The sequence below is a fragment of the Diabrotica virgifera genome, chromosome 1 (genome assembly GCF_917563875.1).
Source record: "Diabrotica virgifera virgifera chromosome 1, PGI_DIABVI_V3a".
In the NCBI taxonomy this organism is placed as follows: Eukaryota; Metazoa; Arthropoda; class Insecta; order Coleoptera; family Chrysomelidae; genus Diabrotica; species Diabrotica virgifera.
The window spans coordinates 271,984,105-272,011,530 of NC_065443.1; the positions used below are offsets into that span (position 1 = coordinate 271,984,105).

At 32.5% G+C, this 27,426-nt stretch overlaps 1 protein-coding gene across 2 annotated transcripts in view; it reads left to right on the plus strand.

Moving 5' to 3' along the window:
• Positions 1-16,903, plus strand: part of LOC114333235 (procathepsin L) — a 33,458-nt gene extending 16,555 nt beyond the window's left edge. Inside the window, exons 1-4 of one of the 2 annotated variants that reach the window (XM_028283095.2) lie at positions 8,396-8,591; positions 9,307-9,642; positions 15,158-15,509; positions 16,630-16,903. In XM_028283095.2, coding sequence (XP_028138896.1) covers positions 8,511-8,591; positions 9,307-9,642; positions 15,158-15,509; positions 16,630-16,841 — 981 coding nt within the window. In that variant the 5' untranslated portion in view covers positions 8,396-8,510 and the 3' untranslated portion in view covers positions 16,842-16,903. Of the gene's footprint in view, positions 1-8,395; positions 8,592-9,306; positions 9,643-15,157; positions 15,510-16,629 lie in introns of those variants that run through there. The other variant, XM_050650527.1, reaches the window with a different exon arrangement.
• Positions 16,904-27,426: the final 10,523 nt, after the last annotated feature.

Sequence of the window (27,426 nt, forward strand, 5' to 3'; positions counted from 1 at the left end):
TATTATTATTGATTTGTAAGTAAAAACAAGAAATTAACATCAGAAAGAGTTTAATTATGTTTTATTTTAAATTAAAACCAAAATAATAAAATAAATCAGTCAACATAACCTCAAAATGCGACATATGTCAGAAGTACGCTTAATCAAATATAATTGTAATTAAATATTTGATAATGATCAGTTTTGATTAGCGTTCGAACAACCGGCCCTTAATCTGATTATTCACTTTTCTTTTGGTCAGTGCAGTTCTACAGTATTGGTGTTGATAGGTTGTCACAAGTGGAGAATACAGTAAAGCGAATAACCTACTTTTGTTGTGATTGGTCGTTTAAAAACCAAAACGGTATTTATGTACCTGGTATATTGTAAAAAATTCGATTATTCAGGGGAAAAAAATACGTATGGAACTATAAGAAAAATGTCCATAAATTAAAAATTTATTGCTTATTAAGTCTAATACGATTGTGATGTACGCAAACGAACCACAAGAGGTATCATACAAATGTATGTGCAGCTTGAAAGAAATGCGAAAGAAATAGGACTAGCCGTCAAGGTAGACAAAATCAAAGGCATAATACAAGCAAGGAAAAAATTATTCTTGCAGAATTATACAATAGAACCACGCTAATATTGAGGTAGTAGATAAACTACATAACAATGATCCACACATAACCACAATTGATCGCTTTGAGGTTGTGAGCTCATACTTATATCTGGGCACATTAATCACAAACACAGGGTCACTACAGGAAGAAATAAAACGTAGATGTGATCTAGCAAAATTCGCCACAACAAAAATGACCACAATATGCAAGGACTGTGAAATTTCAAGAGCGTTAAAGATGAGGTTGATCAACTGCTTAATATTCCCAATACTGACCTACGGATGTAAATCTTGGACCCTGAGAAATTCGGAAACAAGAAAGATAGACGCCACTGAAATGTTCTGTTGGAGACGAATGCTACGAATTCCTTGGACCGACCATAGAACAAATAATTCAATTTTAAGAGAGCTAAAAGTTAGCCAACGACTCTCCAGTAAAGTCCATCTCCAACAATTAAAATACCTTGGACATGTTATGAGAGCAAACACAGAAAACATTGAAAAGCCTCATTATACAAGGAAAGGTGGAAGGCCGAACATCACGAGAAAGATCTCCAACAAAATGGATCGATCAAATTACAGGAATATGCCAAAGACCTATGAATGAGTTAAAAGAAATGACCAGAGACAAAGATTTTTGGAGACAGACAATACACGACATGACGTCGACCACTACACTCCCTCCGGGGGGTCAGGATTAAAGAGAGAAAATACCTCACATACCTGGGTGTAAAATAAACTGAGGACCGCGGCGAGAAAGAGGAAATACGGAAACAGATAATGCGGCTAGCAAAGCATACTTCTTCCTAGCGCAAGTATTTGGATCCAAAAACATCCATAGGGAAGTAAAGTTCAAAGTGTACAAAACTATCATATGACCATAAGCAACATGAGGCGTAGAAATATGGATAATGGCAAAAAAGATTATAAACCTTGAAAATCAAAATTTTCAACCTAATAGAAATATTAAAACTATTGAAAAATATTAAAAATATTCCTCAAAGATATTTTTATTGAAAACTTATTAGACCATTTTGCTGGTAACACCTCCATGGTTTCTTAGGTTGAAAACTTTGACTTTCAGTTGCCAGATGTCGCTAGACACCTACCCCATAAACGTCAGTTACAGTGCGTGGATAAGCTCTCTTCGCATTGCAACTGATTTGAGTAACATAGGTCTTTTCCGTTGGAATTTACCAGCTGAACGAGACGGGGTTGTTAATTGCAAGTTTTACAATTCCCTCTTGTCTTCTTCGCTTCAGCATCCATCTGGCTTGAAATTTTTAGAAGCCATGGATGTGTTACCAGGAAAATAGTCCAATAAGTTTTTAATTAAACAACTTTTAGGAATATTTTTAATATTTTTCCATATTTTTAATATTTCTGTTAAGTTGAAAACTTTGAACCTCAGTTGCCAGATATCGTTAGATACCTATTCCATAAACGTCAGTTACAATGCGGGGATAAGCTCTTGGAGTTTCTTCACTTGGGGCAGAGAGCAGCACACCTACGCCTCTCTGATGAGGACTCCAATTAGAGTCGAAAATCGTCGATTTAGAGTGCTGGTTTGCGCTCTTTGTACTAAGTGAAAAATATGATAGTTTTGCATTCGCAAATATATAAAAATTACGCTGGGATGGTCAGCTTATAAGAATGGATAATGACAAAAAAATGTATCACTAGGATATTAACCTGAAATAATACATGCATACCGAATTTAAAGTTAGCATATTATGTCTAGTCCCCACACTGAAAAGTAAAAGGGACTTAAAAGTCATATTATGTCTACACGTACATACAAATTATTACAGTCGAACCCGCTTATTAGAATACCGGTTATAGGAATATCCCGGTTTAAAGAATAAAATTTTGAGGTTCCGAAACGTTTCTACTAGCTACCAATGATCGGTTATAATATTAGAATATTTCAGTTATAGTCGAGGAAATGAAGCTGAAAAAATGGCAAAACCTCGCAATTTTTTCGTCCAGCATCGATTTGTACAAAGATTTGGGATTAGGCTCATTACACCCTCTAGTTCGTTTTCTATATTGAGCCGTTGTACGCTTTTGGTTTTTTAAGGGTGAAAACTACCCCTAATTGTAAAAAAATTATAAAATAACATTTTAAACTTTAATATTGTCAACATTTGGTTCTTATTAGTTACGTAATGATTGTTTTATGCTTTAAGACATACTATCATAATATTTCAACCCTTAAAACCAACCTTGTTGGAGCTATATATAAAAATATTTACTTATCCTAAAAGAATAATTTCGGCTTGCATCGATTTACATAAAAATTTGGGATTGAGATCATCTCACCCTGTACTTCATATTTATATCATGCTTAAGGGCGTTGATTATTTTTAGGGGTGTAAACTACCCCTTATTGTCAAAAATTATATGAAAACATTGCAAACTTTAATATGGGTAAAATTTGGTTTTGATTGGTTAAATAATGATTGTTTTATACTTTAGGATAAAACATCATAATATTCCAACCCTTAATAACATTACAGTTTTTATAAGTAGATATTTTAATAGATCTATACAGAAAAAAAAGTAGAATTAAAGAATTACAAAAACATTTATTTAAACAAAAATACGAATTTACAAATATGTACAAATACAAATAGCTTTTTAGTCATCTTCCAGTATACGAACCGATTCTGTGGTATTATACATACATTGAAAATTATCCATAAGCTCATTATCCGAATTTTTCGAAAAAAAAAATCGTTTTATAAACATTTTTGGTCGATAAAAAGTTTTTTCAAAAATGACTGTAGGATTTTTGAAGAGTTATAAGACTTTGTAAACTAAATTCCGTAAGATCCCTTAGTTTTTAATTAGGGTGGGTTTAAAGGGCTCGAATAAGGGGGTGTTTGCTCATAAATAGACGTTTTAAACAGCTATATCTCGCTAACTGTTCACTTTAATAAAAATCTATGCACAAGGGAATTTTAGTTGGTAAAATAGATACAATTTAGTAATCTATTATTTTTTTCGTATTCAGTATTTTCGAAGATATTTTGAAGTAAAAGGAGAAAAATGGGAAATTCCAAAAAATTTATTTTTCTTTAAACTCCAATTATTCTAAAATTAGGCCTTTTAAATAGGTCAAACTACTTGAGTGTATTGATAATACAAATATAAAAGGAATTACAGAAAGGTGAAGACCAATTTTAAATTAGGATGGTAGTTAGGGGGTTGTTTTCACTGATTTTTTCATAGAGAAAAGCAGGTACCGACCTTTTTCTGATCATAAGTCGCTTAATTTTCAGGCTAAAAACTTGTTATTATTATTTTTTGAAAGGCTTAACTGTATACTAGAAAAAAGATTATTTGAGTTTTCTTTGAAAAATGGAAAGTTTTTCCGCTATTTTACTTTGAATATTTCAAATTATGCATTTGACGAAAAAAGCTAACTTTTAACATGCCGCATCTCGGTTTGTATTGGTCTTAAAGATATTACAGAAAAATAATTGGGTTTGTGTTACTAAAAGATACAATTTTGGTATATAAAGTTTTTTTGTTTAAATGCATATTTTTCGAGGTATTCTCAAAAAACCCTCTAAAAAAGTCGATTTTTTCATCGAAAAACTCTTACGTTCAAGCGCGAATAACTCGAAAAATATTAGTTTTACGAAGAAAATGTAAAAAACATTTTTGTCTTAGAATTAGTTTTTACATCGATTTACATGGTTAAAATGTAATAAATAATTCCCGCCCCGAGATGGGGTGGCAACCACCCCCAAGGTTTTAGCGTACAGCGGTATGATATAGAAAATGATCCTTGGACTATTCCCTAGCTTCTGTGAAAATTTCAAGTAAATCCATGTTGGACGAAAAAATTGCGAGCCGAAATGCTTAATTTCCTCGACTATTATAGAAATATTTGTGCTTGGCACGAAAGCTATTCCAATAATCGGGTTCGACTGTATCACAAGAGAAAAAATAATTACATTTCTAATAAATGCTTGAGTGATCTTGATATGATCGACCTTTGTTATCCTCCTCTTACCCAGTCGTTTATCTTTTTATCTGTCAGTAGTTTACTTATATTTATAGTCATATATTTGGTAGGTTTGTTTGAAGATATCAATTTTATGCGCTATTTACGCTAAGAGACTCTTGGACGGATCAGAAAGAAATCAAGTACAAACAGCAAATAGACTAGCAGGATTTCTATCAAAGAGAACTAGTGAGAAATCAAGTACAAAAAGCAAATAGACTAGCAGGATGTCTTAATAATACTATATGGCGAAACCGACATAGGTATTAACACCGAGATGAAGTCAAGAACTTTTAAAGCTATTGTACGATCAATAATGACATATGCATCAGAAACAAGACTGGATAAAGGTACAACACGAAGATTACTTGAAACGACAGATAATTATAAAAAACATTCTAAGAGATCGATAGGGGAGTGAAGATATTGCAAGACAATGTAATGTACAATGTATAAACGAATAGACGCTAAATATAAAAAAATGGAATAACCACATATAGGTCTGGATCTCGCGAATGAAAAAAAAGTTGATTAATAGCAAGCTGAAAATTTGTTAATAGCTTACGGGTGTCTAGTCGGATAAACTTTGAAATATGGGAACACTGGAACAGGGGCAGTTTTAAATGTGGAACAGGTTCAAAATTTGGAACGGTCAGACCACGAAAACGGCACATTTATTTTGTCCGACAGAACAGCCTTAAACTCTCCGAACAGAGATTAAACTCTCATGCAAAAATCAGACTGCTATTTATCACCTGTCATAAAAATCAAACTGCTATTTTTCACCTGTCATAATTCCTGTCATTTGATATATTCTACAGGTTCCACTCATTAAAACGCCTATTTGGTGATAAATAGAAGTCTGATTTTTGCATGAGAGTTTAATCTCTGTTCGGAGAGTTTAACCCTTATCCGGGCAACACATTTTACTTGCGTAACCGGGCAACTCGGCAGCTCGGGTCCGTTAGGCCCACCACTGTTCTTGAATGTACTATTCATATTTACCCATATCTTTCTAATATTCTTTTTGAATTTTTTATTAAAGTTACATTTAAATTGTCTAGATTAAAAAAAGGTGCTACTATAGCATGCGGTCTACCTGGAGGGTGCGATCTACCTGAAGGATTTGCACAAAATAAAGAAATGCTAGCAAACTTTTGTAGAAAGAATATTTATTCACAAGTAATAAACCTTTGGAGTAATAATCAAAGGAACAAGTTGCTCGTATACCGTTATGTTTTTTAATGATAAATAGTATTTTTGGAAGTTTTGGTTGACTTGATTCCACACATCGCGTATTGCTGCTACTTTGTCGTTCCTTCTTCGTTCAAACTTCGTGTCCTTATCGTCAAATCGAACAAATCTTAGCATATTTTTAAATAATTTTAATTCCATGGTAGCTCTAAATATAGTAGGTCCATAAAACTTATTTCAAAATATATCTACATTATTGATTTTGGCACTCAGGTGCCCTGCAGTTAGTAGTACCTAGTCCAATAAAGGCATATATAGCTCTCTAGAGTCGCAATATTTCCAGTTCTCTACCCCGAGACTTTTTCGGCTTCTTTATTTGTACACTTTACTATTTCGTTCACAATTTTTTCGTCCACAAACCAACAAAAGGAATCAACAGGATCATCTACACTTTGACTAGGGGCTAACTACTTTGTGCACTTTGCTTTTTATTATGTCGCAGGATCGCATACGTCCTGTCGGTTGTGGTTGATTCGTCCAGTTAGTTCCATCCTTAGTTTTAACAATTACACACTCTGAAATCTGGGAACTTGTAGCTACACATTCTTTTTCATTATCACTCAATACTATTTGCTGATCATCCTCTTCACTTGCTTCCAAAAGATAATCTTCAATTTCAGAGTCACTTTCAATACCGTCTACTTCAGGAGATTCTTTATCATCGGAATCCCATAAATTATTAGTAATATCTGGCAGTTCTGCAGCTGATAATTGTTTTCGGGGCATTTTATTCGCACTATCTACTTTCACTGTAATTCAATATAATTTTAGGAGCTTAGTTGTCGAAACTAACATCGATGTCAAACGACTGATATCAAATGCATTATTTATTTTAAAATATGTTCAAGTATCTACCTAACAATATTATTGCATTCCAAAAATGATTACCAGTTTTTAAAATTCATTTAGAATAGATATAACACCTATTGTAAGAATCTCTTTGATGTTCCCATCAAAGAGACGTTTACGTTGTTTGTTACAGTTAAAGTTTAACTTTATTATCAGATTTCTGGATTCATACAAGTCGTTTAGATAATCCACAAAAATATTACCTGACTGCCAGATTAACTTCCGTAACAAAGATTTAGACTTTATTTATAAATACAAATAGGGTGCGACGGGCCCGTGTTGCCCCTTTACGTGACAAAATTTTTTCGGCTCAATAATTACAAAAATGATAATGAATATTTTGAATAGCTCATGACTATGTTGAAGGAAATATACTTCTAAACAAATTCAGTGATGCATAAATTTCAACAAAAATTTTTCTGTCAGTTTATGATAAAAGAATTGGCGTCTCGTTGGACCCACCTTGCCCGGATAAGGGTTAAGTCTGTTCTGTCGGACAAAATATATGTGCCGTTTTCGTGGTCTGACCGTTCCAAATTTTTAACCTCTTCCACAATTAAAACTTCTCCTGTTCCAGTGTTCCCATATATCAAAGTTTGTCCGACAAGACACTCTTAAGCTATTAACAAATTTTCAGCTTGCTATGAATTAACTTTTTTTTCATACGCGGGATCCAGATCTAACAAGCAAATGAGTCATATATTGGTTATTTACATAGTCATTTATTGTATGTCTAATTTTTCTCTTTCTAATGATTTTTTTCTTGTAGCTAATTTCTTCATATTTGCGTTGGTTGGGGTTGGAGGTCTAACCTGTTTATTTATTCTTGCATTGTTAGTTAGATAAAAATTTGTTTTATCTCTAGAATAGCTTAATAAGATAAAAAAATTACATCTTTCACTCTTACATTCAAATAGTATTGTAAAGTTTAATAAAGTTTAATGCAAGGAAGAATGGAAGGAAAACGGAATCCAGGTCGTCGAAAAGTGTCATGGTTGCAGAATTTGAGAGAGTAGTTTGGCTGCACCATTAATGAACTCTTTAGGTCATCTGTAAACACGGTCAGGATAGCCTTCATGATTTCGAATCTCCGATATGAGTGGCACAAGCAGAAGAAGAAAGTTTAATCAGTTCCTGAGTCACATTAAGGATTTTCGGGTAATACTAAGCCGACAAGTTTACGATAATGCTTGGAAAGTTAAAAAATCACAAGAGCTGCGAAGTTGATAATTTCAGAAAACTGGCGATGTGGACATTAACACCATCCAGAACATAATGGGACAAGTGTGAACTAGATATCGCATAGTTTGAAGAATAAAGACGTTAGATTAGCTTGAATTGTATTTGTCGTTACTTAGTTATTGGTGAACGGGTTATTCAAAATATTATTTAAAAATATATTTCACCGTTTTCTTAAACCCCTTATTAATATTCTCTCTAAAACTTTTGTAACATACATTATTATAAGATAGATTTAAAATTTATGGTTAAATCTCTAAAACATCAGTAAATAAACTTGTTTATTTTTTATTTATTATTTCCTAACTATTGCCATCTATTGCTGCTTATTAAATTTGAATAATTACGAAAATTATCTGAACCATACTTTGGATTTTGCAAAATGTTTTGCAGTAAACAAATGTAGCATGATATAAAAGGCTGTTTCTATATTTTATGAACCATAAGTAGTATTTCAGTTTTGCATCAGTACAAAGTTAGAGCCTTCGAGTAGTGTTGTAAATAAGTTTAAATCAAGACTATTTAGTTATTACAACAATTATTTTCAAGATGAAAGTTTTTCTTTTTATTTTGCTGGCTTTTGCATCAGTTCACGCGTTAAGTGATAAAGAAGAATGGGTACAATTTAAGGTTAGGAAAACATAATACTATACAGTGGGTCCCATTTATAATGAAGACACCAGATTGGTGAAGGTTGAAGAACCATACAGATTGATCATGGTTCACATTTTTCAAGATAGTCAACTGGAATTTAAATTTTAAACGCGACCGGCCACTGCGAATCAACAAACAGGGTGAATTTTCGATATTTTGCTTCACATTAGAGGTATCGGTAAGTTATTTGGAAAATTTGTTCCAAATAATATTATAACCCCACATACCAAATTTGATGACAAAATTCGCACTTTTAGTTTTTTCAGTATTTGTAGTCAGGGTCCTAAAACCCAAGATTAGCTGTACCCAGATGCATCTCGAGAAAGCAGACCGGAATTTTAGGGTCCTGACTACAATTATTAATGAAAAAACTAAAAGTGCGAGTTTTGTCATGAAATTTGGTATTTGGAGTTATAATAATATTTGGAACAACTTTCCAAATAATGTTCGGTATCTTTAACGCAGAACAAAATATCCGAAATCCATAATCTTTGTGACTTCGCAGTAAGACGCACTTAAAATTTAAATTTCAGTTGACTATCTTAAAAAATGTGAATCATTAATCTGTATTACTGTGCAACATTTTAAAGTTATGTTTATTTTGATATCCGAATTATAGGAGTGTTTTCATCTTAAGTGTGACATACTGTATATATTAATTTATTTTACTAATCATTTTGTATTTATTTAGGTTAGGAATAATAAAAGTTACAGAAATTATATTGAGGAACAAAAACGTTTTACAATTTTTCAAGAAAGTCTAAGAAAAATCGAAAATCATAATGACAAATACGATCATGGACTGTCTATATTCAAGTTGGGGGTAACAAAATTTGCAGATTTGACAGAAAAGGAATTTTCGGATATGTTAGGAATTTCTAAAAGTACCAAGTCGTCTAGACCTCGTGTTATTCACTCACTTACTCCAGTAAAAAATCTTCCGTCTAAGTTTGATTGGAGAGAAAAAGGGGCAGTGACTGAAGTCAAGGATCAAGGATCTTGTGGATCCTGTTGGAGTTTTAGTACGGTAAGGAGTTAATATTTTTTACTCCTCTTATACAGGGTGACTCACCTCTAACGGGACAGAAGATTACAGGGAAATGGTAAAAGATTGGAAAACAATTTTAAATTAGTAGTTTGTAAGGTGATAAAAGCTACATTTTAAAATTACTTTGAAATATACAAGGTCCCAATAAATGGCGGCCTATCAAAGTTAAATTTTTCTTATGGAACACCCTGTTTTTTATTGTAGTTTTTAATTTTCCGCAAAAAATAAGGTATATTTTCATAAGACCTATACCTTTGTACAGAGTGTTCTAAGTTATGTTGACTTTTATTAAAATGTAAAGTTTTAAAAGAAGACTTATTCTCAAGTTATTTAAGAAATTATAAAAAAATACTTTGACATCTAAATAGTTGGATATTGGTTGAATGTATTCCATAAATAAAATTTCGGGCGAATTGTAAATCATTCAAACGACTGTTAGAATACTTAAGAGAAACCACTGTAATTCGTATAAAACTCAACTACACCAGTATTAGACCGAACAGGATTATGATAAATATTAAAGTTATTGTTTATTGACTTTAGACTTTGGAGAAGATTCTGATTTTTTTTTTAAATGTATTATATACAGACCAATCTACCTACTTTTCATAATAATGGTCTAGTAAATAGATGTAATTTTCATTTCATTATGATAGAGTAAACAGATATTTATTTCGTTCAGTTTAAAAATCGATAGTGACTATAAATATTATTTTTTAAAATCAATTAACCGTTTAGAAAATTGTAAATTACGCAAACACTATGAAACTCCTAGTTATAGAACATCCCTATACCATTCGAAAGAGGAACCTGTGTTTAGTATAATAATTTATTAATAATCATGGTGCTTTATTTAAAATAAGCATCATGACACATTAAATAATCCAATAATGAAACTGTAAATTTTAAACACCCTGTAAATAAATGTGTAATAATCAATCATGGAATAGGTACATTAATTATAAAATAATTACCAGATCGTACTGTCATAAAATGACAATGTCATAAAATGCCATTAATTAACTACATCTTTTGTTTTAAAATCGATTTACAGATAAGGAATTTTAATAATTTTAAATTACGCAAAAACTATGAGACCTAGGTATAGGACATCCATATACCATTCAAAAGAGGTAGATTTGTTTAGTATAATTATTTATTAATATACATGGTGTTCCATTTAAAATAAGAATCATATGACACATTGAATAATCCACTAATGAAACTGTAAATTTTGAACACCCTGTAAATAAATGTGTAATAATTAATCATGAAATAAATTCAACCAATATCCAAATATTTAGATGTAAAATTAATTTTTTTATAATTTCTTAAATAACTTGAGAATAAGCCTTCTTTAAAAACTTTACATCTTAAGAAAAGTCAACATAACTCAGAACACTCTGTACATAGGTATAGGGAAGCCTTATAAAACTATACCTTAAAATGCAATAAAACATAGGGTGTTCCATAAGAAAAAATATAACTTTGATACGCCGCCAGTTATTGGGACACCCTGTATATTTCAAAATAATTTTTAAATGTAGATTTTATCAACTTACAAACTACTAATTTAAATTTTTTTGAAATTTTTTCTTTCAAATCTTCCGTCCCGTTAGTGGTGACTCAGCCTGTATGCTTATACACAAATTAATATTGCTGTAGTTTTTAAAACATATATTTAACACATGTCATCATCATAAGTGGCTCGACACTCGGTTGTGGATCTTGACCTGCTCACAAAGAAGGCGCCACTCCTGTCGATTCATGGCAACTTCCCTCCATCTTCCGACTCCTAGAATCTTTAAGTCTTCTTCCACATCATCAATCCATCTTCTTCGTGGTCGTCCCCTACTTCTTGTGCCCTCTGGTTTTGAAAAAGTTAATTTTTTAGTGTATTCGTGATCTGGCATCCTAGCAATGTGTCCAGCTCATCTAAGTCTGCACTTCAACGAATCTTACAATATCTGGATCGGTGTATAACTGATAAAGTTCAAAGTTGTATCTTCGACGCCATAGCCAAATTTCATTTACGGCCCCAAAAGTCTTTCTAAGAATTTTTTTCTCAAAAATACCAAGAATTATTAATTTCATCATTTTGAGTTAAGTTCCACGTTTCAGCCCCATATATCAAAACCGGTCTTGTTAAGGTCTTGTATATATTCAGCTTTACTGCACGTTTTATATTTTTATTATTTAAATGTTTCTGGAGACCGTGACCAGTTCTGTTTGATATTATTATGCGCCCTTTTATTTCGTCTCTTGTCTTGTTTATTGAGTTTAATAGAGATCCAAGATATGTGAATTCCATGACTTGCTCAAAGGTATGGTTGTTAATTTGAATTATCTGTTGAATATTTCGGGAATTTTTAGAAACCAATATATAATTGGTTTGTTCCTCGTTTACCACAAGTCCTAATTCTCTTGCCGCTTTCGCAAGCCTTGTAAAACACTGCACCATGTCTCTCATACTTCTGCACACTATAAATATATCGCAACCGAATGCGAGAACTTGCGTCGGTCTATTAAAAATAGTTCCGTTCATTCTAATATTTCATTTTCTGACTACCTTTTTTAAGGTAATATTAAAGAGGAGACACGCCAGCACGTCCCCCTGTCTTAGACCATTATTAATGTCAAAAAACCTAAGTTCCTTGACTTCTAATGCTTGAGCTTACGTTTTGCATTGTTAGTTGGGTCAACCTAACTAACCTAGATGGGATCTCAAAGTCTATCATTGCATACTATAATGCAGTCCTTTTAACAGTGTCATTGGCTGCTTTGAAGTTGAGAAAGAGATGGTGAATATCTATGTTATGTTCCAGTGACTTTTCTAGAATCTGCCTATGTGCTTGAATTTGATGTATAGTTGACTTTCCAGCAGTGAATACGCATTGATATTGACCAACAATATCTTTTTTCAAATGTTTCAGTCTTCCAAAAAATACATTGCCGAAGATTTTATACGCAGATGCTAACAGAGTAATGCCTCTATAGTTCTTACAAACCAATTGATCACCTTTTTTATGCAACGAACATATTACTCCCTTTAGCCACTTTTCTGGTATCAATTCATTCTGCCATATAAGTACTATCAGCCTACGGATTGAACACATGTATTAGGTGAATATTATAGTTTTATAAAACCTTGATCTATAGTTTATACTATTCTTCGTATCTATTTTATTTAGCGTATGGCTTAAGTATATCACATAATATATTTAGATTTATGCATTATACAATGCATCACAAACAGATGTCCAATTTTTTTATATATTCGATTGACCCTTCGGTTGCCATTACAAAGTCTATAGGGTCGCCTGTGTATGCTCTGCGTGGGCAGTCCTGAACAATGTGACTGATCGTCTGTCTTGCAGCGCCGCAGTCACAAGAAGGCGAGGGGAGTTTACCCCATCTGTGGAGGGAGTCGGCGCATCTTCCACAGTTTGTTCGAATTCGATTAAGGGCTGCCCAAATCTTACGGGGACGTTCAAATTCGCCAGGTTTCCCTATGATGTCCGGTAGACTATGGTAATACGGATCTGTCCTACTTTCCCAATCTTCTCTTCATCGGGTATTTAAGGCAAAGTTGGATTGCTGCAGCGCTTGAGCAGATTGTAGAGGGGGTAACCTGGATCGGAGACGGTTTCCAAGAATATCGGGGATGTCGTTGTGGACTAGAAGCTGGCGACTGTTCATTATTTTGTTATATTCTTTAACCAATGCATGTTCGCGGCGTAGGTTGGGTGGTGCTATATTACTAAGGGTAGGTAGCCACATTGTAGGGGTGGGCTTAATTGTGCCTGTTATCATACGCATAGTACGGTTTAGTTGGGTGTCGACCAGGTGGGTATGCCTGCTATTTAGCCACACTGGAGCACAGTATTCTGCCACCGGATATATCAGGCCAAGAGCAGAGGATCTTAATGTTTGCTGTGGACCCCCATGTAGTGCCGCAGAGTTTCTGTATTATATTGTTGCGTGTTTTCAATTTCGCTGCTGTTTTCGTCAGGTGTTCTCTGAATGTTAGCGTTCTGTCTAGAGTAACCCCAAGGTATTTCGGGTATTTATTGTATTTTAACAGCTTGTTATTAAAATACACAGACAATTCTCTGTTTGCCAACTTGTTGTTTAGATGAAAAGCTGATACTTCAGTTTTTGTAGTACTTGGCTGTAGTCTCCATTTCTTAAGGTATTCGCTGAGGATGGATAAGTCATTCGTGAGAGTGATTTCTGTAGTTTCTAAAGATTGGTGGCTTGTTGCAAGGGTCCAGTCGTCAGCATATCCAAACTTCCGAGATTCGCTTTCAGGCATGTCAGCAATATAGAGGCTGAAAAGTAAAGGGGCAAGGACAGAACCCTGTGGAAGACCATTGTTAAGTTTCGTCTGTCTACTCGTCTCCGTTCCCATTATAACCTGGAAGGCTCTGTTGGTCAGCATGTTGTCAATGAGGTTAATTATCTTTCTGCAGGGGATAATGCGGGCCATTTTATATATTAATCCCTGTCTCCAAACAGTATCATATGCTGCTGTTAGATCTATAAATACTGTTGCTGTCTTTTGTTTCTTTTGTAAACTAGCTTCTATAAAAGTTGTTAATGACAGCAATTGGTCCGTACAGCTTCGATGAGGGCGGAAGCCAGCTTGTTCAATGGGGACATTTTCTAGTATCCTGTGACTAATTCTGTTGAGGAGAAGCTTTTCTAATAGTTTATATACTATGCTGAGTAGAGCTATGGGGCGGTAGTTTTCTGGCTTATCGTTTGATTTGCCCGGTTTCGGAATTGCAATTATCTTTGTTCGCTTAAGTGAGAAAGGAATGTTACCTGACTGAAGTATATCATTAAAGAACATTGCAAGCCACTGTTTCGTGTATGCACCACTGTGTATCAAGAATTCTGGATGGATACCATCAAAGCCAGGTGCTTTACCTGATTTCATTTCTTTCAGCGCATGTGTGATTTCAGAAATAAGTATTCTTGCTGAATATTCGGAGTTCGTTCTGTTCATTTGTTTTAATGCCCTTAAGTCTCTTTTCACGTTGGTAGTATGTGTTCGATCTCGTGGAGCTCTGGATAGAGATACTATATGGGAGGCAACCTTGTCTCTGGATTCCAGCTGGTTAGCTCCTCCAATTTTCCGCAACAAGGACCATGCCTGCGGGCTTGATTTTTTGAAGTCAAGGTTTTCGACAGTCTTTATCCATTTTTGGCGTCTAGCTGTATCGATGTTGTGTAAAAGCTCATCGGCTATTTCTCGGTCACCACTTTCGAGAAACTTCGTGTATAAGTCTTCACATGTTTCAGTCCATCCAGGCACATATTCTTTGCAATACCCCCTAGGGATGGTTTTATATCATCATTCGTATCTATTATCAACCAAGATAGTTTATCTGCACACATAATTCCATTAATTATTGTTTTCATGAGCATAAAATAATTTACCATTTCTTTCATAAACAATAATTGTTTCATTTTATTTATTACTTTATAGACTGGAACAGTAGAAGGAGCTTATTTTCTTAAAACAGGAAAATTGGTCTCTTTAAGTGAACAAAATCTCGTAGATTGCGCAAAAGAAGACTGTTATGGATGTTCAGGTGGGTACATGGACAAGGCATTAGAATACATTGAAACAGCTGGAGGAATAATGTCTGAAAACGATTATCCTTATGAAGGTGTTGATGATAAATGCAGATTTGATAGCTCCAAAGTAGCTGCAAAAATTAGTAACTTTACTTATATTAAGAAGAACGATGAAGATGACCTGAAAAATGCCGTTATTGCAAAGGGACCCATATCAGTAGCTATTGATGCCAGTTTTAATTTTCAATTATATGATTCAGGTAAAAATTATTTTATTTGATTCAAATTGGGTGAATTTAATATTTTGTTTGTATACAAAAGAACATTTTTTTTTTTGGAAAATGGCTTTGGCAGAGCCAATTAGCCAGACTTGTTTCTGATTGATTGCAGATTCATAGTCATAAATTTCTTATAACATAAATCATTCTACAATTTTATTTTTATAGATACATTGGTACATTGTGTAGCTTTTTTTATTTTGTTTTTTTTTTTAATTATTTTACTGTGTTTTTTTTAATATATATTTTAATTTGTGCGAAACACTTTTTTTACTTCTTTTTTTTTCTATTCTTTTTTATTTTTGTTCATTTTTTTTTCTTTTTTTTTTGTTAATTTTTTTTTGTTATTATTTTATTTTGTGTTTTTTTTAATATTATCATTTTTTTTTAATTTTTTTTAATTTTTTCAAAATAATATTAAATATGTAGATATACAGTGTGTCCACAGATGGGGTGTCCAAGAGGAAAAACTTTTTTATTTTCACTTTTAGCGAAAAACGTCATTCTTGATAAAAAGTTTTGCTTGTTCTAAAACCCCATAAAACGAAATAAAATTCAAGTTTTTCAAAACCTGCTTAATTTTGTAGCCAATTTTATATTACAAATTCCTATACATTTTTGCACTAAATTTGAAATCGTAAGAATAATATAGTGTTGCTAAGCTACAATGTAGCTTAGTAACTGGCAACTCCGATAAATAATTTGCCAATTGTCATTTTTTTCGACAATGTTAAGCATTCAACAAAGAATTTATCCATCATTTTTTAAACAACAATTTTAAATTTATGTCGAAAAAAATGACAATTCGCAAATTATTTATCGAAGTTGACAGTTACTAAGCTACATTGTAGCTTAGTAACACTAAATTATTGTAACGATTTAGAACTTAGTGCAAAAAATTATAGGGATTTACGTAAAATTGGCTACAAAATTAAGAGGGGTTCTGAAAAAGTTTAATTATATTTCGTTTTATGGGGTTTGAGAACAAGCAAAACATTTTATCAAATGACATTTTTCGCTAAAATTGAAATTAAAAAAGTTTCTCCTCTTGGGCACTCCATCCGTGGACACACTGTATATGTATTAACAATTACATTTGTAGGAATACTCGATGACTCATCATGCTACAGTGACCTCAATTCTTTGAACCATGGAGTACTGGTTGTAGGCTATGGGACAGAGAAAGAGCAAGATTACTGGATCGTGAAAAACTCCTGGGGAGCTGACTGGGGAATGGATGGCTATATATGGATGAGCAGAAATAAAAATAACCAATGTGGTATTGCCACTGACGCTACATACCCAACTATATAAGATTGTATTTTATGTAGAATATTTTATGAATTTTTAAACAATAAACATTAAACCAAGTATAATCGTTGGATATTTTATTATTAACAGCGTATGCGCAAATATTTTACGGATATCACTACTTTTTCTTGCTTTACACAGCAAACTATGTGTAGTAAAATTCTCACTGGTATGTAAACATTGGTTGACAATGATGTTGTCATGATTAACTAAGAGATGGATTTTAAATGTTGTTGGATAACCGTTAGTTGTATAATCGCTTAAATTATTAATTAGGTTAATACTTTCGCTGTTGACTTTTTTCGGGAGGTGTTACCAAGGAGCGGTAATAACTTTTTTCTAAAATATCATTGTAATGCAGCGGTTCCCAACCTTTTTCCACTGCCGTACCCCTTGAGATAAATTTATTTCAAATTATTGTTCCAAAATTAGGCCTATTATGTTTCTAGTAAACTTAGTAAATTCTAAATACCAACTGTAAAAAAATAATAACAAAGTAAATACAATACTTCTTATCAAAAAAACAAACTAGAATTAGCAAATAAGTTTATTGAAAAAAAAAAAGAAATTAAAATTATTCTTAAAACAAGTCAAAACTGTTTTAGTGTGACCCTTGGGCCTGTTTTGTTGCACATGATATTTTGAAATCAATATCAAAGGTTGATAAATACACTCTTAAATCAGGACTTGCATTTAGCTTATTCCTATAATTATTCTTAATGAAAGCATAGGAAGAGAATGATCTCTCAACTAGTTCTGTGTTTGTAAAAGGAAGTAAGACCAGAAGGGCTTTTGTGGTTAAGGGTCCATATTCATCCCTAATGCTCACCCAGATTTGTCCAAGGGGTTTCTTCTTGAACTAGGATTTCAAGGAGGAGTAACTTAAAAGTTCTAGGAGCTTTTCCATCTCATAAACGGTCAATGTAGCAGTCTTGACGTTTTCTTCATTGAAAGGATCTGCAATCCAGTTCTCTCCGTCACCTCTTTTACGAAAATACTTTCTAAAAGAGTCCTTCAGGTTTGTCAAATGTGTCACTATTTGATGTTTCACTTTGTCAGATATGGGCAGATTATTGTCACTCAAGAAATCATGAAGCGTGCCAAAAACTTCAGCTTGATTGTTTTGAATACAGGTTTTCCAAAAATCAATTTTCTTCAGCATGGATTCAATTTTGTCAGCAACTTTGAATACTGTAATTGAGCTGTTCTGTAACTCTAAGTTGATTTTATTGATCTGAGAAAAAATTTCAGCTAAATAAGCAAGCTTTTGAAGCCAGTCACTATCATGAAACTTGGAGGCTAAATAAAAAGATGCTCTTCAAAAAATACTTGCAGTTCATGCCTGAGCTCAAAAAGTCTTGTAAGAACCTTCCCGCGAGATAGCCACCTTACTTCCTTGTGCAAAAGCAACGTGGAGTGAATGCCACCAATACTTTCACAAAGCACTTTGAACAGTCTGGAGTTTGTTGCATTGGCTTTAACAAAGTTGACTACTTTAACTGCTTCATTGAGAACAACATTCAAAGAAGACGGCAACTTTTTGGTTGCAAGACTCTGTCTGTGGATGCAACAATGGCTCTCCATGCTACGTGGGGGCCACTTCTTTTACGCGCCCCTGAAGACCGATATATATATATGCCAGACATTGATTTTCTCCGTCAGTGCATATACCACACAATTTACCCCAGTCTATTTCTTTTTCACAGAAGTAGTTATAAATCACATTGAACACATCTTCCCCTGTAGTACGCTCAGTTAATGCATGGCACAGCAACAGATTTTCTTGAAACTCCTTGTTGGGATTTACATACCTTGCATTAACAAGTAAGATTGCTAGGGCAGCAATGTCCGTACTTTCATCAACTTGGATGGAAAAAAAATCAATGTCTTTTAATTGCTGAACAACTTTTTCTTCAATGTACTTAGAAATGTCTTGAATTCGTCGTGAAACTGTGTTGTTTGACAGCGGGATGGAGTTCACCTTACGAAAAAAGTCCTGACCAAACATACAGTAGGAAAAATGAAAGAATACCCATGAACGAACATATAAAACACGCTGTATTTTCCTGTCACCGTGTCACACAAAAAATTGGCCAGCGCAAGTACATGTAATAATTATTGTTACATGTACTTGCACTGGACAATTTTCTTTGTGACACGGTGCCAGGAAAATACAGCGTGTTTTATATGTTCGTTCATGGGTATTCTTTCATTTTTCCGACTGTACACTAAACAGCACCTTTTATACAAGGGGCTATCAAATCCTCACCTATTGTGTGGTTTTTACCACTTTTTGCAATATGGTAGCTAATTTTGAAAGAGGTTTCCACAGCATTTTCATTATCTCTATTAACTGATGCGAAATAAGAAGACACCACGCCATCTTTCCCATAATTTTTTGAAAGTCGTTCAAAATAGGCATTTTCTTTATTTTTGTGCTGGGCGTGTTTGGATTCAAGGTGGCGCAAAAGTAAAGAAGTTTTCATGCTACCATTACCTAAAACTTCTCCACAAACAACACATAGTGGGTTTTTACTTTCCTCCTCTCCAGTAAACGAAAAGCCATATTTCAAGTACTCATTTGAATATTTTCGTTTCTTTGAGGAAGTTCCAGTACTAGTACTAGATTTCTGAGGTTTACTATCACTGGTACTCACACAGGAAGAATGTTCTGCTGCTGAGTCCCGGGACGTACTAGGCTTGCTAAGCACCTGACTTGCAGTATCAGTCTGATTTGTTTTAAACGATCCAGTTTTTAACCACTTTTCCATCTTCTTGATTACAGTTAAATCGTTTACAAATCAGTCAAAAACTAACACGCACAATAAGCAAGTAAAAAGTAAACTGAACATAAAATCACGTAATGATTTATCACGTAACGTACGACAAACACATAAAGTCCGCCATTACCAAATATTTTCGGCGTACCCCCAACCAGGTCGTTGCGTACCCCAACAAGGTTGGGAACCGCTGTTGTAATGGATATTAGAATATATAATAATTTTAAATTATTTAAATAAAGTGTATATTTATTTATAAAATGTGATTTGAACTTTTGACTCCCATGGGAGTCATGCGCATCTGGTTAAGAATTTCTAGTGTATCGCTGACTGGCTCCGATCGGCACAAGGCAATTTAGAACGTTTTTTTGAAAAATAATTATATATCGGAATTTTAGAAGAAATAAGTTTATGTATTCTATAAAATGCAGAAATTTGATTCCCATATTGAGCAATTTCATAGCATTCTTCAACACAAAATCCGAGTTCATCAGGACATTTTTCGCAGAAATATGTTGCCTCCTTTCTAATTTTGTTTTCGGAGCGTATTTTGCAACGCTTTACTCTGTTCGTCCCTTTGCTAACCATAGGAATTTTTGAAATACTCTGTCTAGAGGAAAGTTTTGGTGGATTTTTTTTTTACACTTTGACTGGATCGGCACACTTTCCGTCATTTTGAATCACGAATCTACCACGCAGCAAATAACGGGTAAAAATTTTTGACACTTTAAGACTCATACCTTGACAAAAATTAACTAACGTCGGCGTAAAGTAAAATATACCGTCTTAAAAATCAACGGGTTACTGTCTCCGATCGGAGTTATACGCACCACCAAAGGACCACTTTGACTCCCATCGGAGTCATGCGCGTTAACTAGTATGATAATTTTTCCACTAACTATGTCTTCAGCGATTACAATAATTTATATACTGTACCGGGTGTCCCAATAAAAATGGCTCTCGGCCATATCTCAGGAACCGTTTATAATAGAGCTTTGAAATAAAAAATTTTATAACAAAAGTTGCCTCAGGAAAAGCCTGGAAATTATTTTCATAATTGTGGGACCACCGCTAGAGGGCGTAATTGAATATCAAAAATTAAAAAATCTAAATTTTACAAAATTTTCCTAATGAAGGGGCACTGGAAATCCGATCGTCGTATTCTTCATAAAATTCTACGCATATTTGATTTGACAAGTTTAGGTCTACCTTTGGAAATAAGAGGTGGGGGTGAGTGGGAACCTTGTTATGAAAAAATGGCTGTAATTCCGGTTCTGCTTAATCATATTTTGCAAACTGGGTCTTGTTGAAGACAGATCTTTTTCGTCAATGTAAAAGTTATGATTTCGAACCAACTTACTGAGTAATATGCCAGCTAGAAGGCGTTATTTAATTTTTTTCAGAAATCTAGTGTTCCTTGGAAAATATTAAATACAAACATGCATTTTTAATACCATATTACAAAATTAGATAAAATTAGCAACAGAATAGCGAAAACCGCATGTTAATACCTTTTTTCTATCTCGAGATATCTTACAAAACGTGTGAATTTAAAAACATAACTGTTACTGTCACCGGTAAACGAAATTCATTAAAAGTAGTGTGCTATGGAATCAACAAAGGAACATTTTCTAGCTGTCAACGTATATTAGGTCTTTTCAACGCTTCTCATTTGTTTCGAGCCTCGTTCATATCTCGTATATTAATATTATACACGGATTATACGGCATATGACAGAGGCTCGAAACAAATGAGAAGCGTTGAAAAGCCCTATTACAAAGAAATAAAAACAACTATTTAGTGATGACATAAACGTTCAAATTTTTGCCCATCATTTTCGTTGCAAATATTTACTCTTTCAAGAGTAGATTGAACAGCAGTCTCAATTTCTGCTCTCGATATGCTTTGAATGGCGTTTAGTATTTTCTGGATAATGTATTCTAGAGTAGTGTATGACGGGTAACAATTTGAATATTTAGGTCGTCACTAAGTAGTTCTTTTTGTTCTGTGTTATATTTAATTTTAATAGTATTGTTTCTCTTTATATTGTTGTTTTAATTAATTATATTTTTATACGTTGACATCTGGAAAATGTTATTTTGTTTTTTTCCACAGCACACTACTTTTCATTAACTTAGTTTACCGGTGATAGTAACAGTTATGTATAAAATTTACACGTTTCTCGAGATATTGAGATAGAAAAAAGGTATCGACATGCGGTTTTCGCTATTCTATTGCTAATTTAATCTAATTTTATAAAGTATGATTAAAAATGCATACTTGTATTTAATATTTTCCAAAGAAAACTAGATTTCTGAAAAAAATTAAATAACGCCTCCCAGCTGGCTTATTACTTATTAGGATGGTTCAAAATTATCACACTTACATTGAAGAAAAAGATCTGTCTTCAACAAGACCCAGTTTTCAAAATTTGATTTAGCAGAAACGGACTTACAGCCATTTTTTCATAACAAGGTTCTCACTCACCCCCACCTCTTATTTGCAAAGGTAGAGTTAACCTTGTTAAATCAAATATGCGCAGAATTTGATGAAGAATACAATAATCGGATTTCCAGTGCCCCTTCATTAGGAAAATTTTGTAAAATTTAGATTTTTTTATTTTTGATATTCAATTACGCCCTCTAGCGGTGGACCCACAATTATGAAAATAATTTCCAGGCTTTTCCTGAGGCAAGGTTTGTTATAAAATTTTTTATTTCAAAGCTCTACTATAAACGGTTCCTGAGATATGGCCGAGAGCCATTCTTATTGGGACACCCGGTACAATAAAAACTAATAATCGAGAAAAAAGTAAAAGTGATTTTTTTAACCCATTCGCTGCCGATCGCAGAGGACGGAACTCGGATAGGAGCCATTTTGTTTTACAGCACCTAACTAAAGTAACCGTGTCACGCGCTAGCGCGTGAACGGTCCCTGACTGAAGTAACAATATCACGTGTTGGATCGTGATCGGCAACAAATGGGTAAATAATATATTTTTAATATGTAATGCTTAGATTAATTTTAAACATCTTTAACAGCAAAATACTTGAATCACATAATATATCCTGATGTATTCTCTGCTTGGATCTTCCTGCTGGATCTTCCTGCTAAACTGTTTATTAATTTTAGTCCTTAAATAAAATATTTCCCAAATACACTATCAATATTATTTACTAAACCACTCAAAATATTCCTGAAGCCGTGTCAGTGACAAATATTTAGAAACACTGCAAATCACACCAAATTTTTCTTTTTTTTTTTTCACCCATGTAACTTATTACAATAAACATTAAACATAAACCTAAAACAAGTTTTCAATGACTTGCATTGAATCATTTCTCGCAATATTCTGCGTATAAATGTTTTAAAAATACTTATTAGTTTTCGCAGGATTCGAAAAAAAAAAAAATCAACGAAATACATTTGAACCGAAATTTTCGCCTACCCCCTTTACGTATTAGTCTATTCACTCACAGTAAAATATTGTAAAACCTATGTATTTTAAAGAAGCGCTTGCATTGACATGAAATTTGGCAGTCATAGAACGTTCATAGCTAAAAGCCAAAGAGTGATACTGTGTCGATGTGTGTTTTTGCCAAGGGGGTAAGCTTTCTCAAGGGGTGAAAAAATATATACTTTCAAAATAAATCCGGAAGTGGACAAACTAACTAGTTCTAAGCAGCTGTTGCATTATGTTAACTAAGTCAATATTTTTGAGTTATTTTCTAGTGCACATGTTAATTTTAAAAAAAAAAACACGTTTTTGGACGGTTTTCCGCAAATAAATCAAAAGTATTTTATGGAAAAAACATTCTTTGCAAAACTACAAATGATAGGTTATACAGAAGTGAAAAATGGTGTATTATGTGGTTTACTGTAAAGAGGCCAAAATCATTAGACCGAAAAGTACTTTTTAGCGAAACCTCACTAGACCGAAAAGCAGGAGACTGAAAGGCATTAGGTACATAATACTGGGTGCTCAAACAGGATTGTAATCTAAGCAATGGTAACATCAACCTCCCTTCACCTTTTATATCCAGGCTTAGGACTGGCAGCACAAAGTAATGGCGAGTTTAGAAATTGTTTTTTTGCTTTGTTTATTTTTTTGTTTTTATTTGTTTTTGGTTTATTTTTTATTTATTACGTACGATACTAAAAATTAAATACTAAAAATAGTTTAGAGGTTGTTCTTTGTTTATTTTTATTTGTTTTTGGTTTATTTTTTTATTTATTATGTACAATACTAAAAATTAAATACCAAAAATAGTTTGGAGGTTGTTTTTTTAATTTGTTTTTGAAGATATTCTTCTTTAGCGGCGAATCGATTGAGGGTAAAATTTGATTGATCCTCGCGCATGCGCACACCGAGAGTATGGTATTAGTCGTTATACGGGCTCTGATTGGGTGTTGAAATTTTGAAATGATCTGTCAATAATTGTCCAATATGGAGGTTATCGGTAAACAAAAATATTGTATAATATTAGTTTTTATTGATGTGTGCACAGAAATAAAAACAAATTTATAATTATAGTGACTTTTTAAATAGTTTTGAAAAGCTGCAGGTACGTAATTCTAAATGTTTCAGTTGGAAATACCTAATAGTTTCAATACCTATCTATTTGGAAAATGTAAACAAAATAATGTAGTTACCTATTAGTAGGCAATGCTTTAATTTACATAATCTGATTACGAACAAACTTTCTACAAATCTTCATCTCATATATCGTTTTCTTACTCTATATTTTGTTGTATTTTATTTCGACAAAAATCAAAGTAATAATTTTATTAAATTCATATAAATTTATGGTGTAAACGTTTAGTTTGTGTATATTCCCACATGACGTATACGGGAATGCGGTGCAGTTTAAAATGCCGTCAACTTTCGTACGGCGCGGTAGACGTGAAGTGGGTTCAAGCCCCAAGCAAGTTATTATTTGTTATTTTTTTTTATAGATTTTATAATTTTAAGTATATTATTATATAATTTTTGAAGATATTCTTCTTTTTTGAAAGTGGTATATAAGAAAATTAGTTTGATTTTTAAATAAAATAAGTACAAATAACCTTTTAAGTATATTTACTTCGTTTAAATTACTTATTATATAATAGAAGAAAATCTTCTTACGTGTGTACAAAGTACACACACATTCTTTTTTTGTTTATTTGTTTGTTTTTACTTGTTTTTGGTTTACTTTTTATTTATTATGTACAATACTAAAAATTAAATAATAAAGATAGTTTTGAGGTTATTTTGCTTTGTTCTTTGTTTATTTTTTGTTTTTATTTGTTTTTGGTTTACTTTTAATTTACTTCTGTTACTGTTCAATATGGTTATCGGTAAATAAATATAAATAAATATACTTTAATATAAATAAATAAATATACTTGTTTTTGGTTTACTTTTTATTTATTATATACAATACTAAAAATTAAATAATAAAAATAGTTTTGAGGTTTTTTTGCTTTGTTCTTTGTTTATTTTTTGTTTTTATTTGTTTTTGGTTTACTTTTAATTTACTTCTGTTACTGTTCAATATGGTTATCGGTAAATAAATATAAATAAATATACTTTAATATAAATAAATAAATATACTTGTTTTTGGTTTACTTTTTATTTATTATGTACAATACTAAAAATTAAATAATAAAAATAGTTTTGAGGTTTTTTTGCTTTGTTCTTTGTTTATTTTTTGTTTTTATTTGTTTTTGGTTTACTTTTTATTTACTTGTATTATTTATATACCATTTCGGTCTAATGCTGTTCGGTCTAGTGAGGTTTCGGTAACATGCTTTTCGGTCCAATGAGTTCGGTCTACTGCTTTCGGTCTAATGATTTCGGTCTAATTGTCGTGTACCGTATTATGTATGAGCTCTGTTGACCCAGTAGAAACAGAGTTGTGGCTAATGAAAGTAGGTTCTTCTTCGTCGTATTCCAAATCAAATATTTTAACGTGAAATAACTAAAAAATGAAGCACTACTTTTTGGGAAAAATTCACCATGACTTTTTTAAGATGTTAAAAAAGCTTTATTTATATTTTTAATAAAAATTATCAAATGTAATTAATCGTTACCGCGTCACAAGTTACTTTACTTAATATGTGTTGTTTAAAGTTTCATCAGTTCCAAGTAGGTACTTATTTTTGAACGGGCTCTAGTTGAAAGGGCTTGAACGAGTTACTAACCATGAGTGTATAGAAATGTTGTTTACATTGTTGGGATGAGTTTTACCCCTTGTCGGGAGTGAAAAGATAAGTCCGGAAATAAATAAACTGCCTAAGTCTAAGCAAATTTTGTTGCATAGGGTTTTTTCAGTCCCTAGGTCAATACTTTTTGAGTTATTTGCGAGTGAATATGTTTATTAAAAAAAAAAACACGATTTTGGACCGTTTTTCGCAAGTATTTTATCAAAAAAGAACATTCTTCACGAAACTACTTATAGCTTATATAGAAATGAAAAAATGGTGTATTATGAATAAAGTCTGTAGACCCAGTAGAAGCAGAGTTGTAGCTAATGAAAGTTGGTTCTTATTCGCCAAATTCCTAATTAAACATTTCAATATGTGAAATAACAAAAAAAATTTAAGCACTTTTCAGGGAAAACTCATGAAAACTTTTTAAAGATGTTTGAAAATAAATTAATTTTTGTTTTTTAAAAAAGCTTCTTACATCAAAAGTAAGCAAGTTATGCTCAAAATAAAGTTGGTCTCTTTTTTTGTATTATGAAATCGTGAAAACCACTCCCTAATTAGTATGTCACTTGAAATTAATCTCATGTTAACGCTTCACAAGCTATTTTACTTGTGTATTGTTTAAATATATTTTACGATCTGTAAGTTTCATCGGTCCAAAGTGCTTAGTTTTGAACAAAATTTGTTTTAAAACTTTTGTTTTTCTATAAGACAAACATTAGACAAACCAGAAATCAATTTAAATTCAACTTTTATTTTATAGTTTGCTTTTGGAAACGTACCTACTTAATAAAATAATAGATTTAAAAGTTTTTTAAAAACAATTTTGACTAGATGTCCAGAAAGCCACTGCGCATCCGCTAGGAAAAATATTCTAATTCGAATTTTTTGCACAAAATTACTCAAAAAGGATTCCTTTTAACAAATTTGCATGTTGCCAGGACCAAAAGGTGGTCAAAAATTTTTTAAACGTTTTTTTTTGTTTTTTCCTAAAATTATTTTTTTTTGCAAGGAAAAAAGTTTTTTTAGGTTTTTTGGATCATTCCAAACAAAAAAGGTCGTTAGTGACTTTTCTCTAAAAATTATAGTTTTTGACATATAAGCGATTAATAATTGAAAAATTGCGAAATCGGCCATTTATAACTCTCAAAACCTATGTAAAAAACTAAAAATTTGAATGTTACCAAGGTAAGTAGATATTCTTTAAACATCGATTGATGAAATCCCGAAGAGTTTTTTGCAATACAGTATTCAAAACTCCTTTGTTTTTTAATCGCTATTCAAGCGTGCGCGACACTATTTTCCACCGACAGTATGGTGCAAATGAAAGGATTAAATTCGTTATTTCGTAAACCAGGGACTTTAAGGAAACATCCCGAAACAGGTCGATTTTTATTTTTAAGTTATGTGGCAATATATGACGTAATGGATGTTTTTTTTTACGAGAATAGGGGTCGTGTGGCAGTTCATTTGTAAGGTTCTTCAATTCTCTATTCAGTAATGTAAACATTTACATAATTATTTATACAGGGTGTCCTTCTACTTCTTTTTTTGTCAAATAATTTAATTTAATAAAAATTGTTTGGACACCCTGTATAAATATTTATGTAAATGTT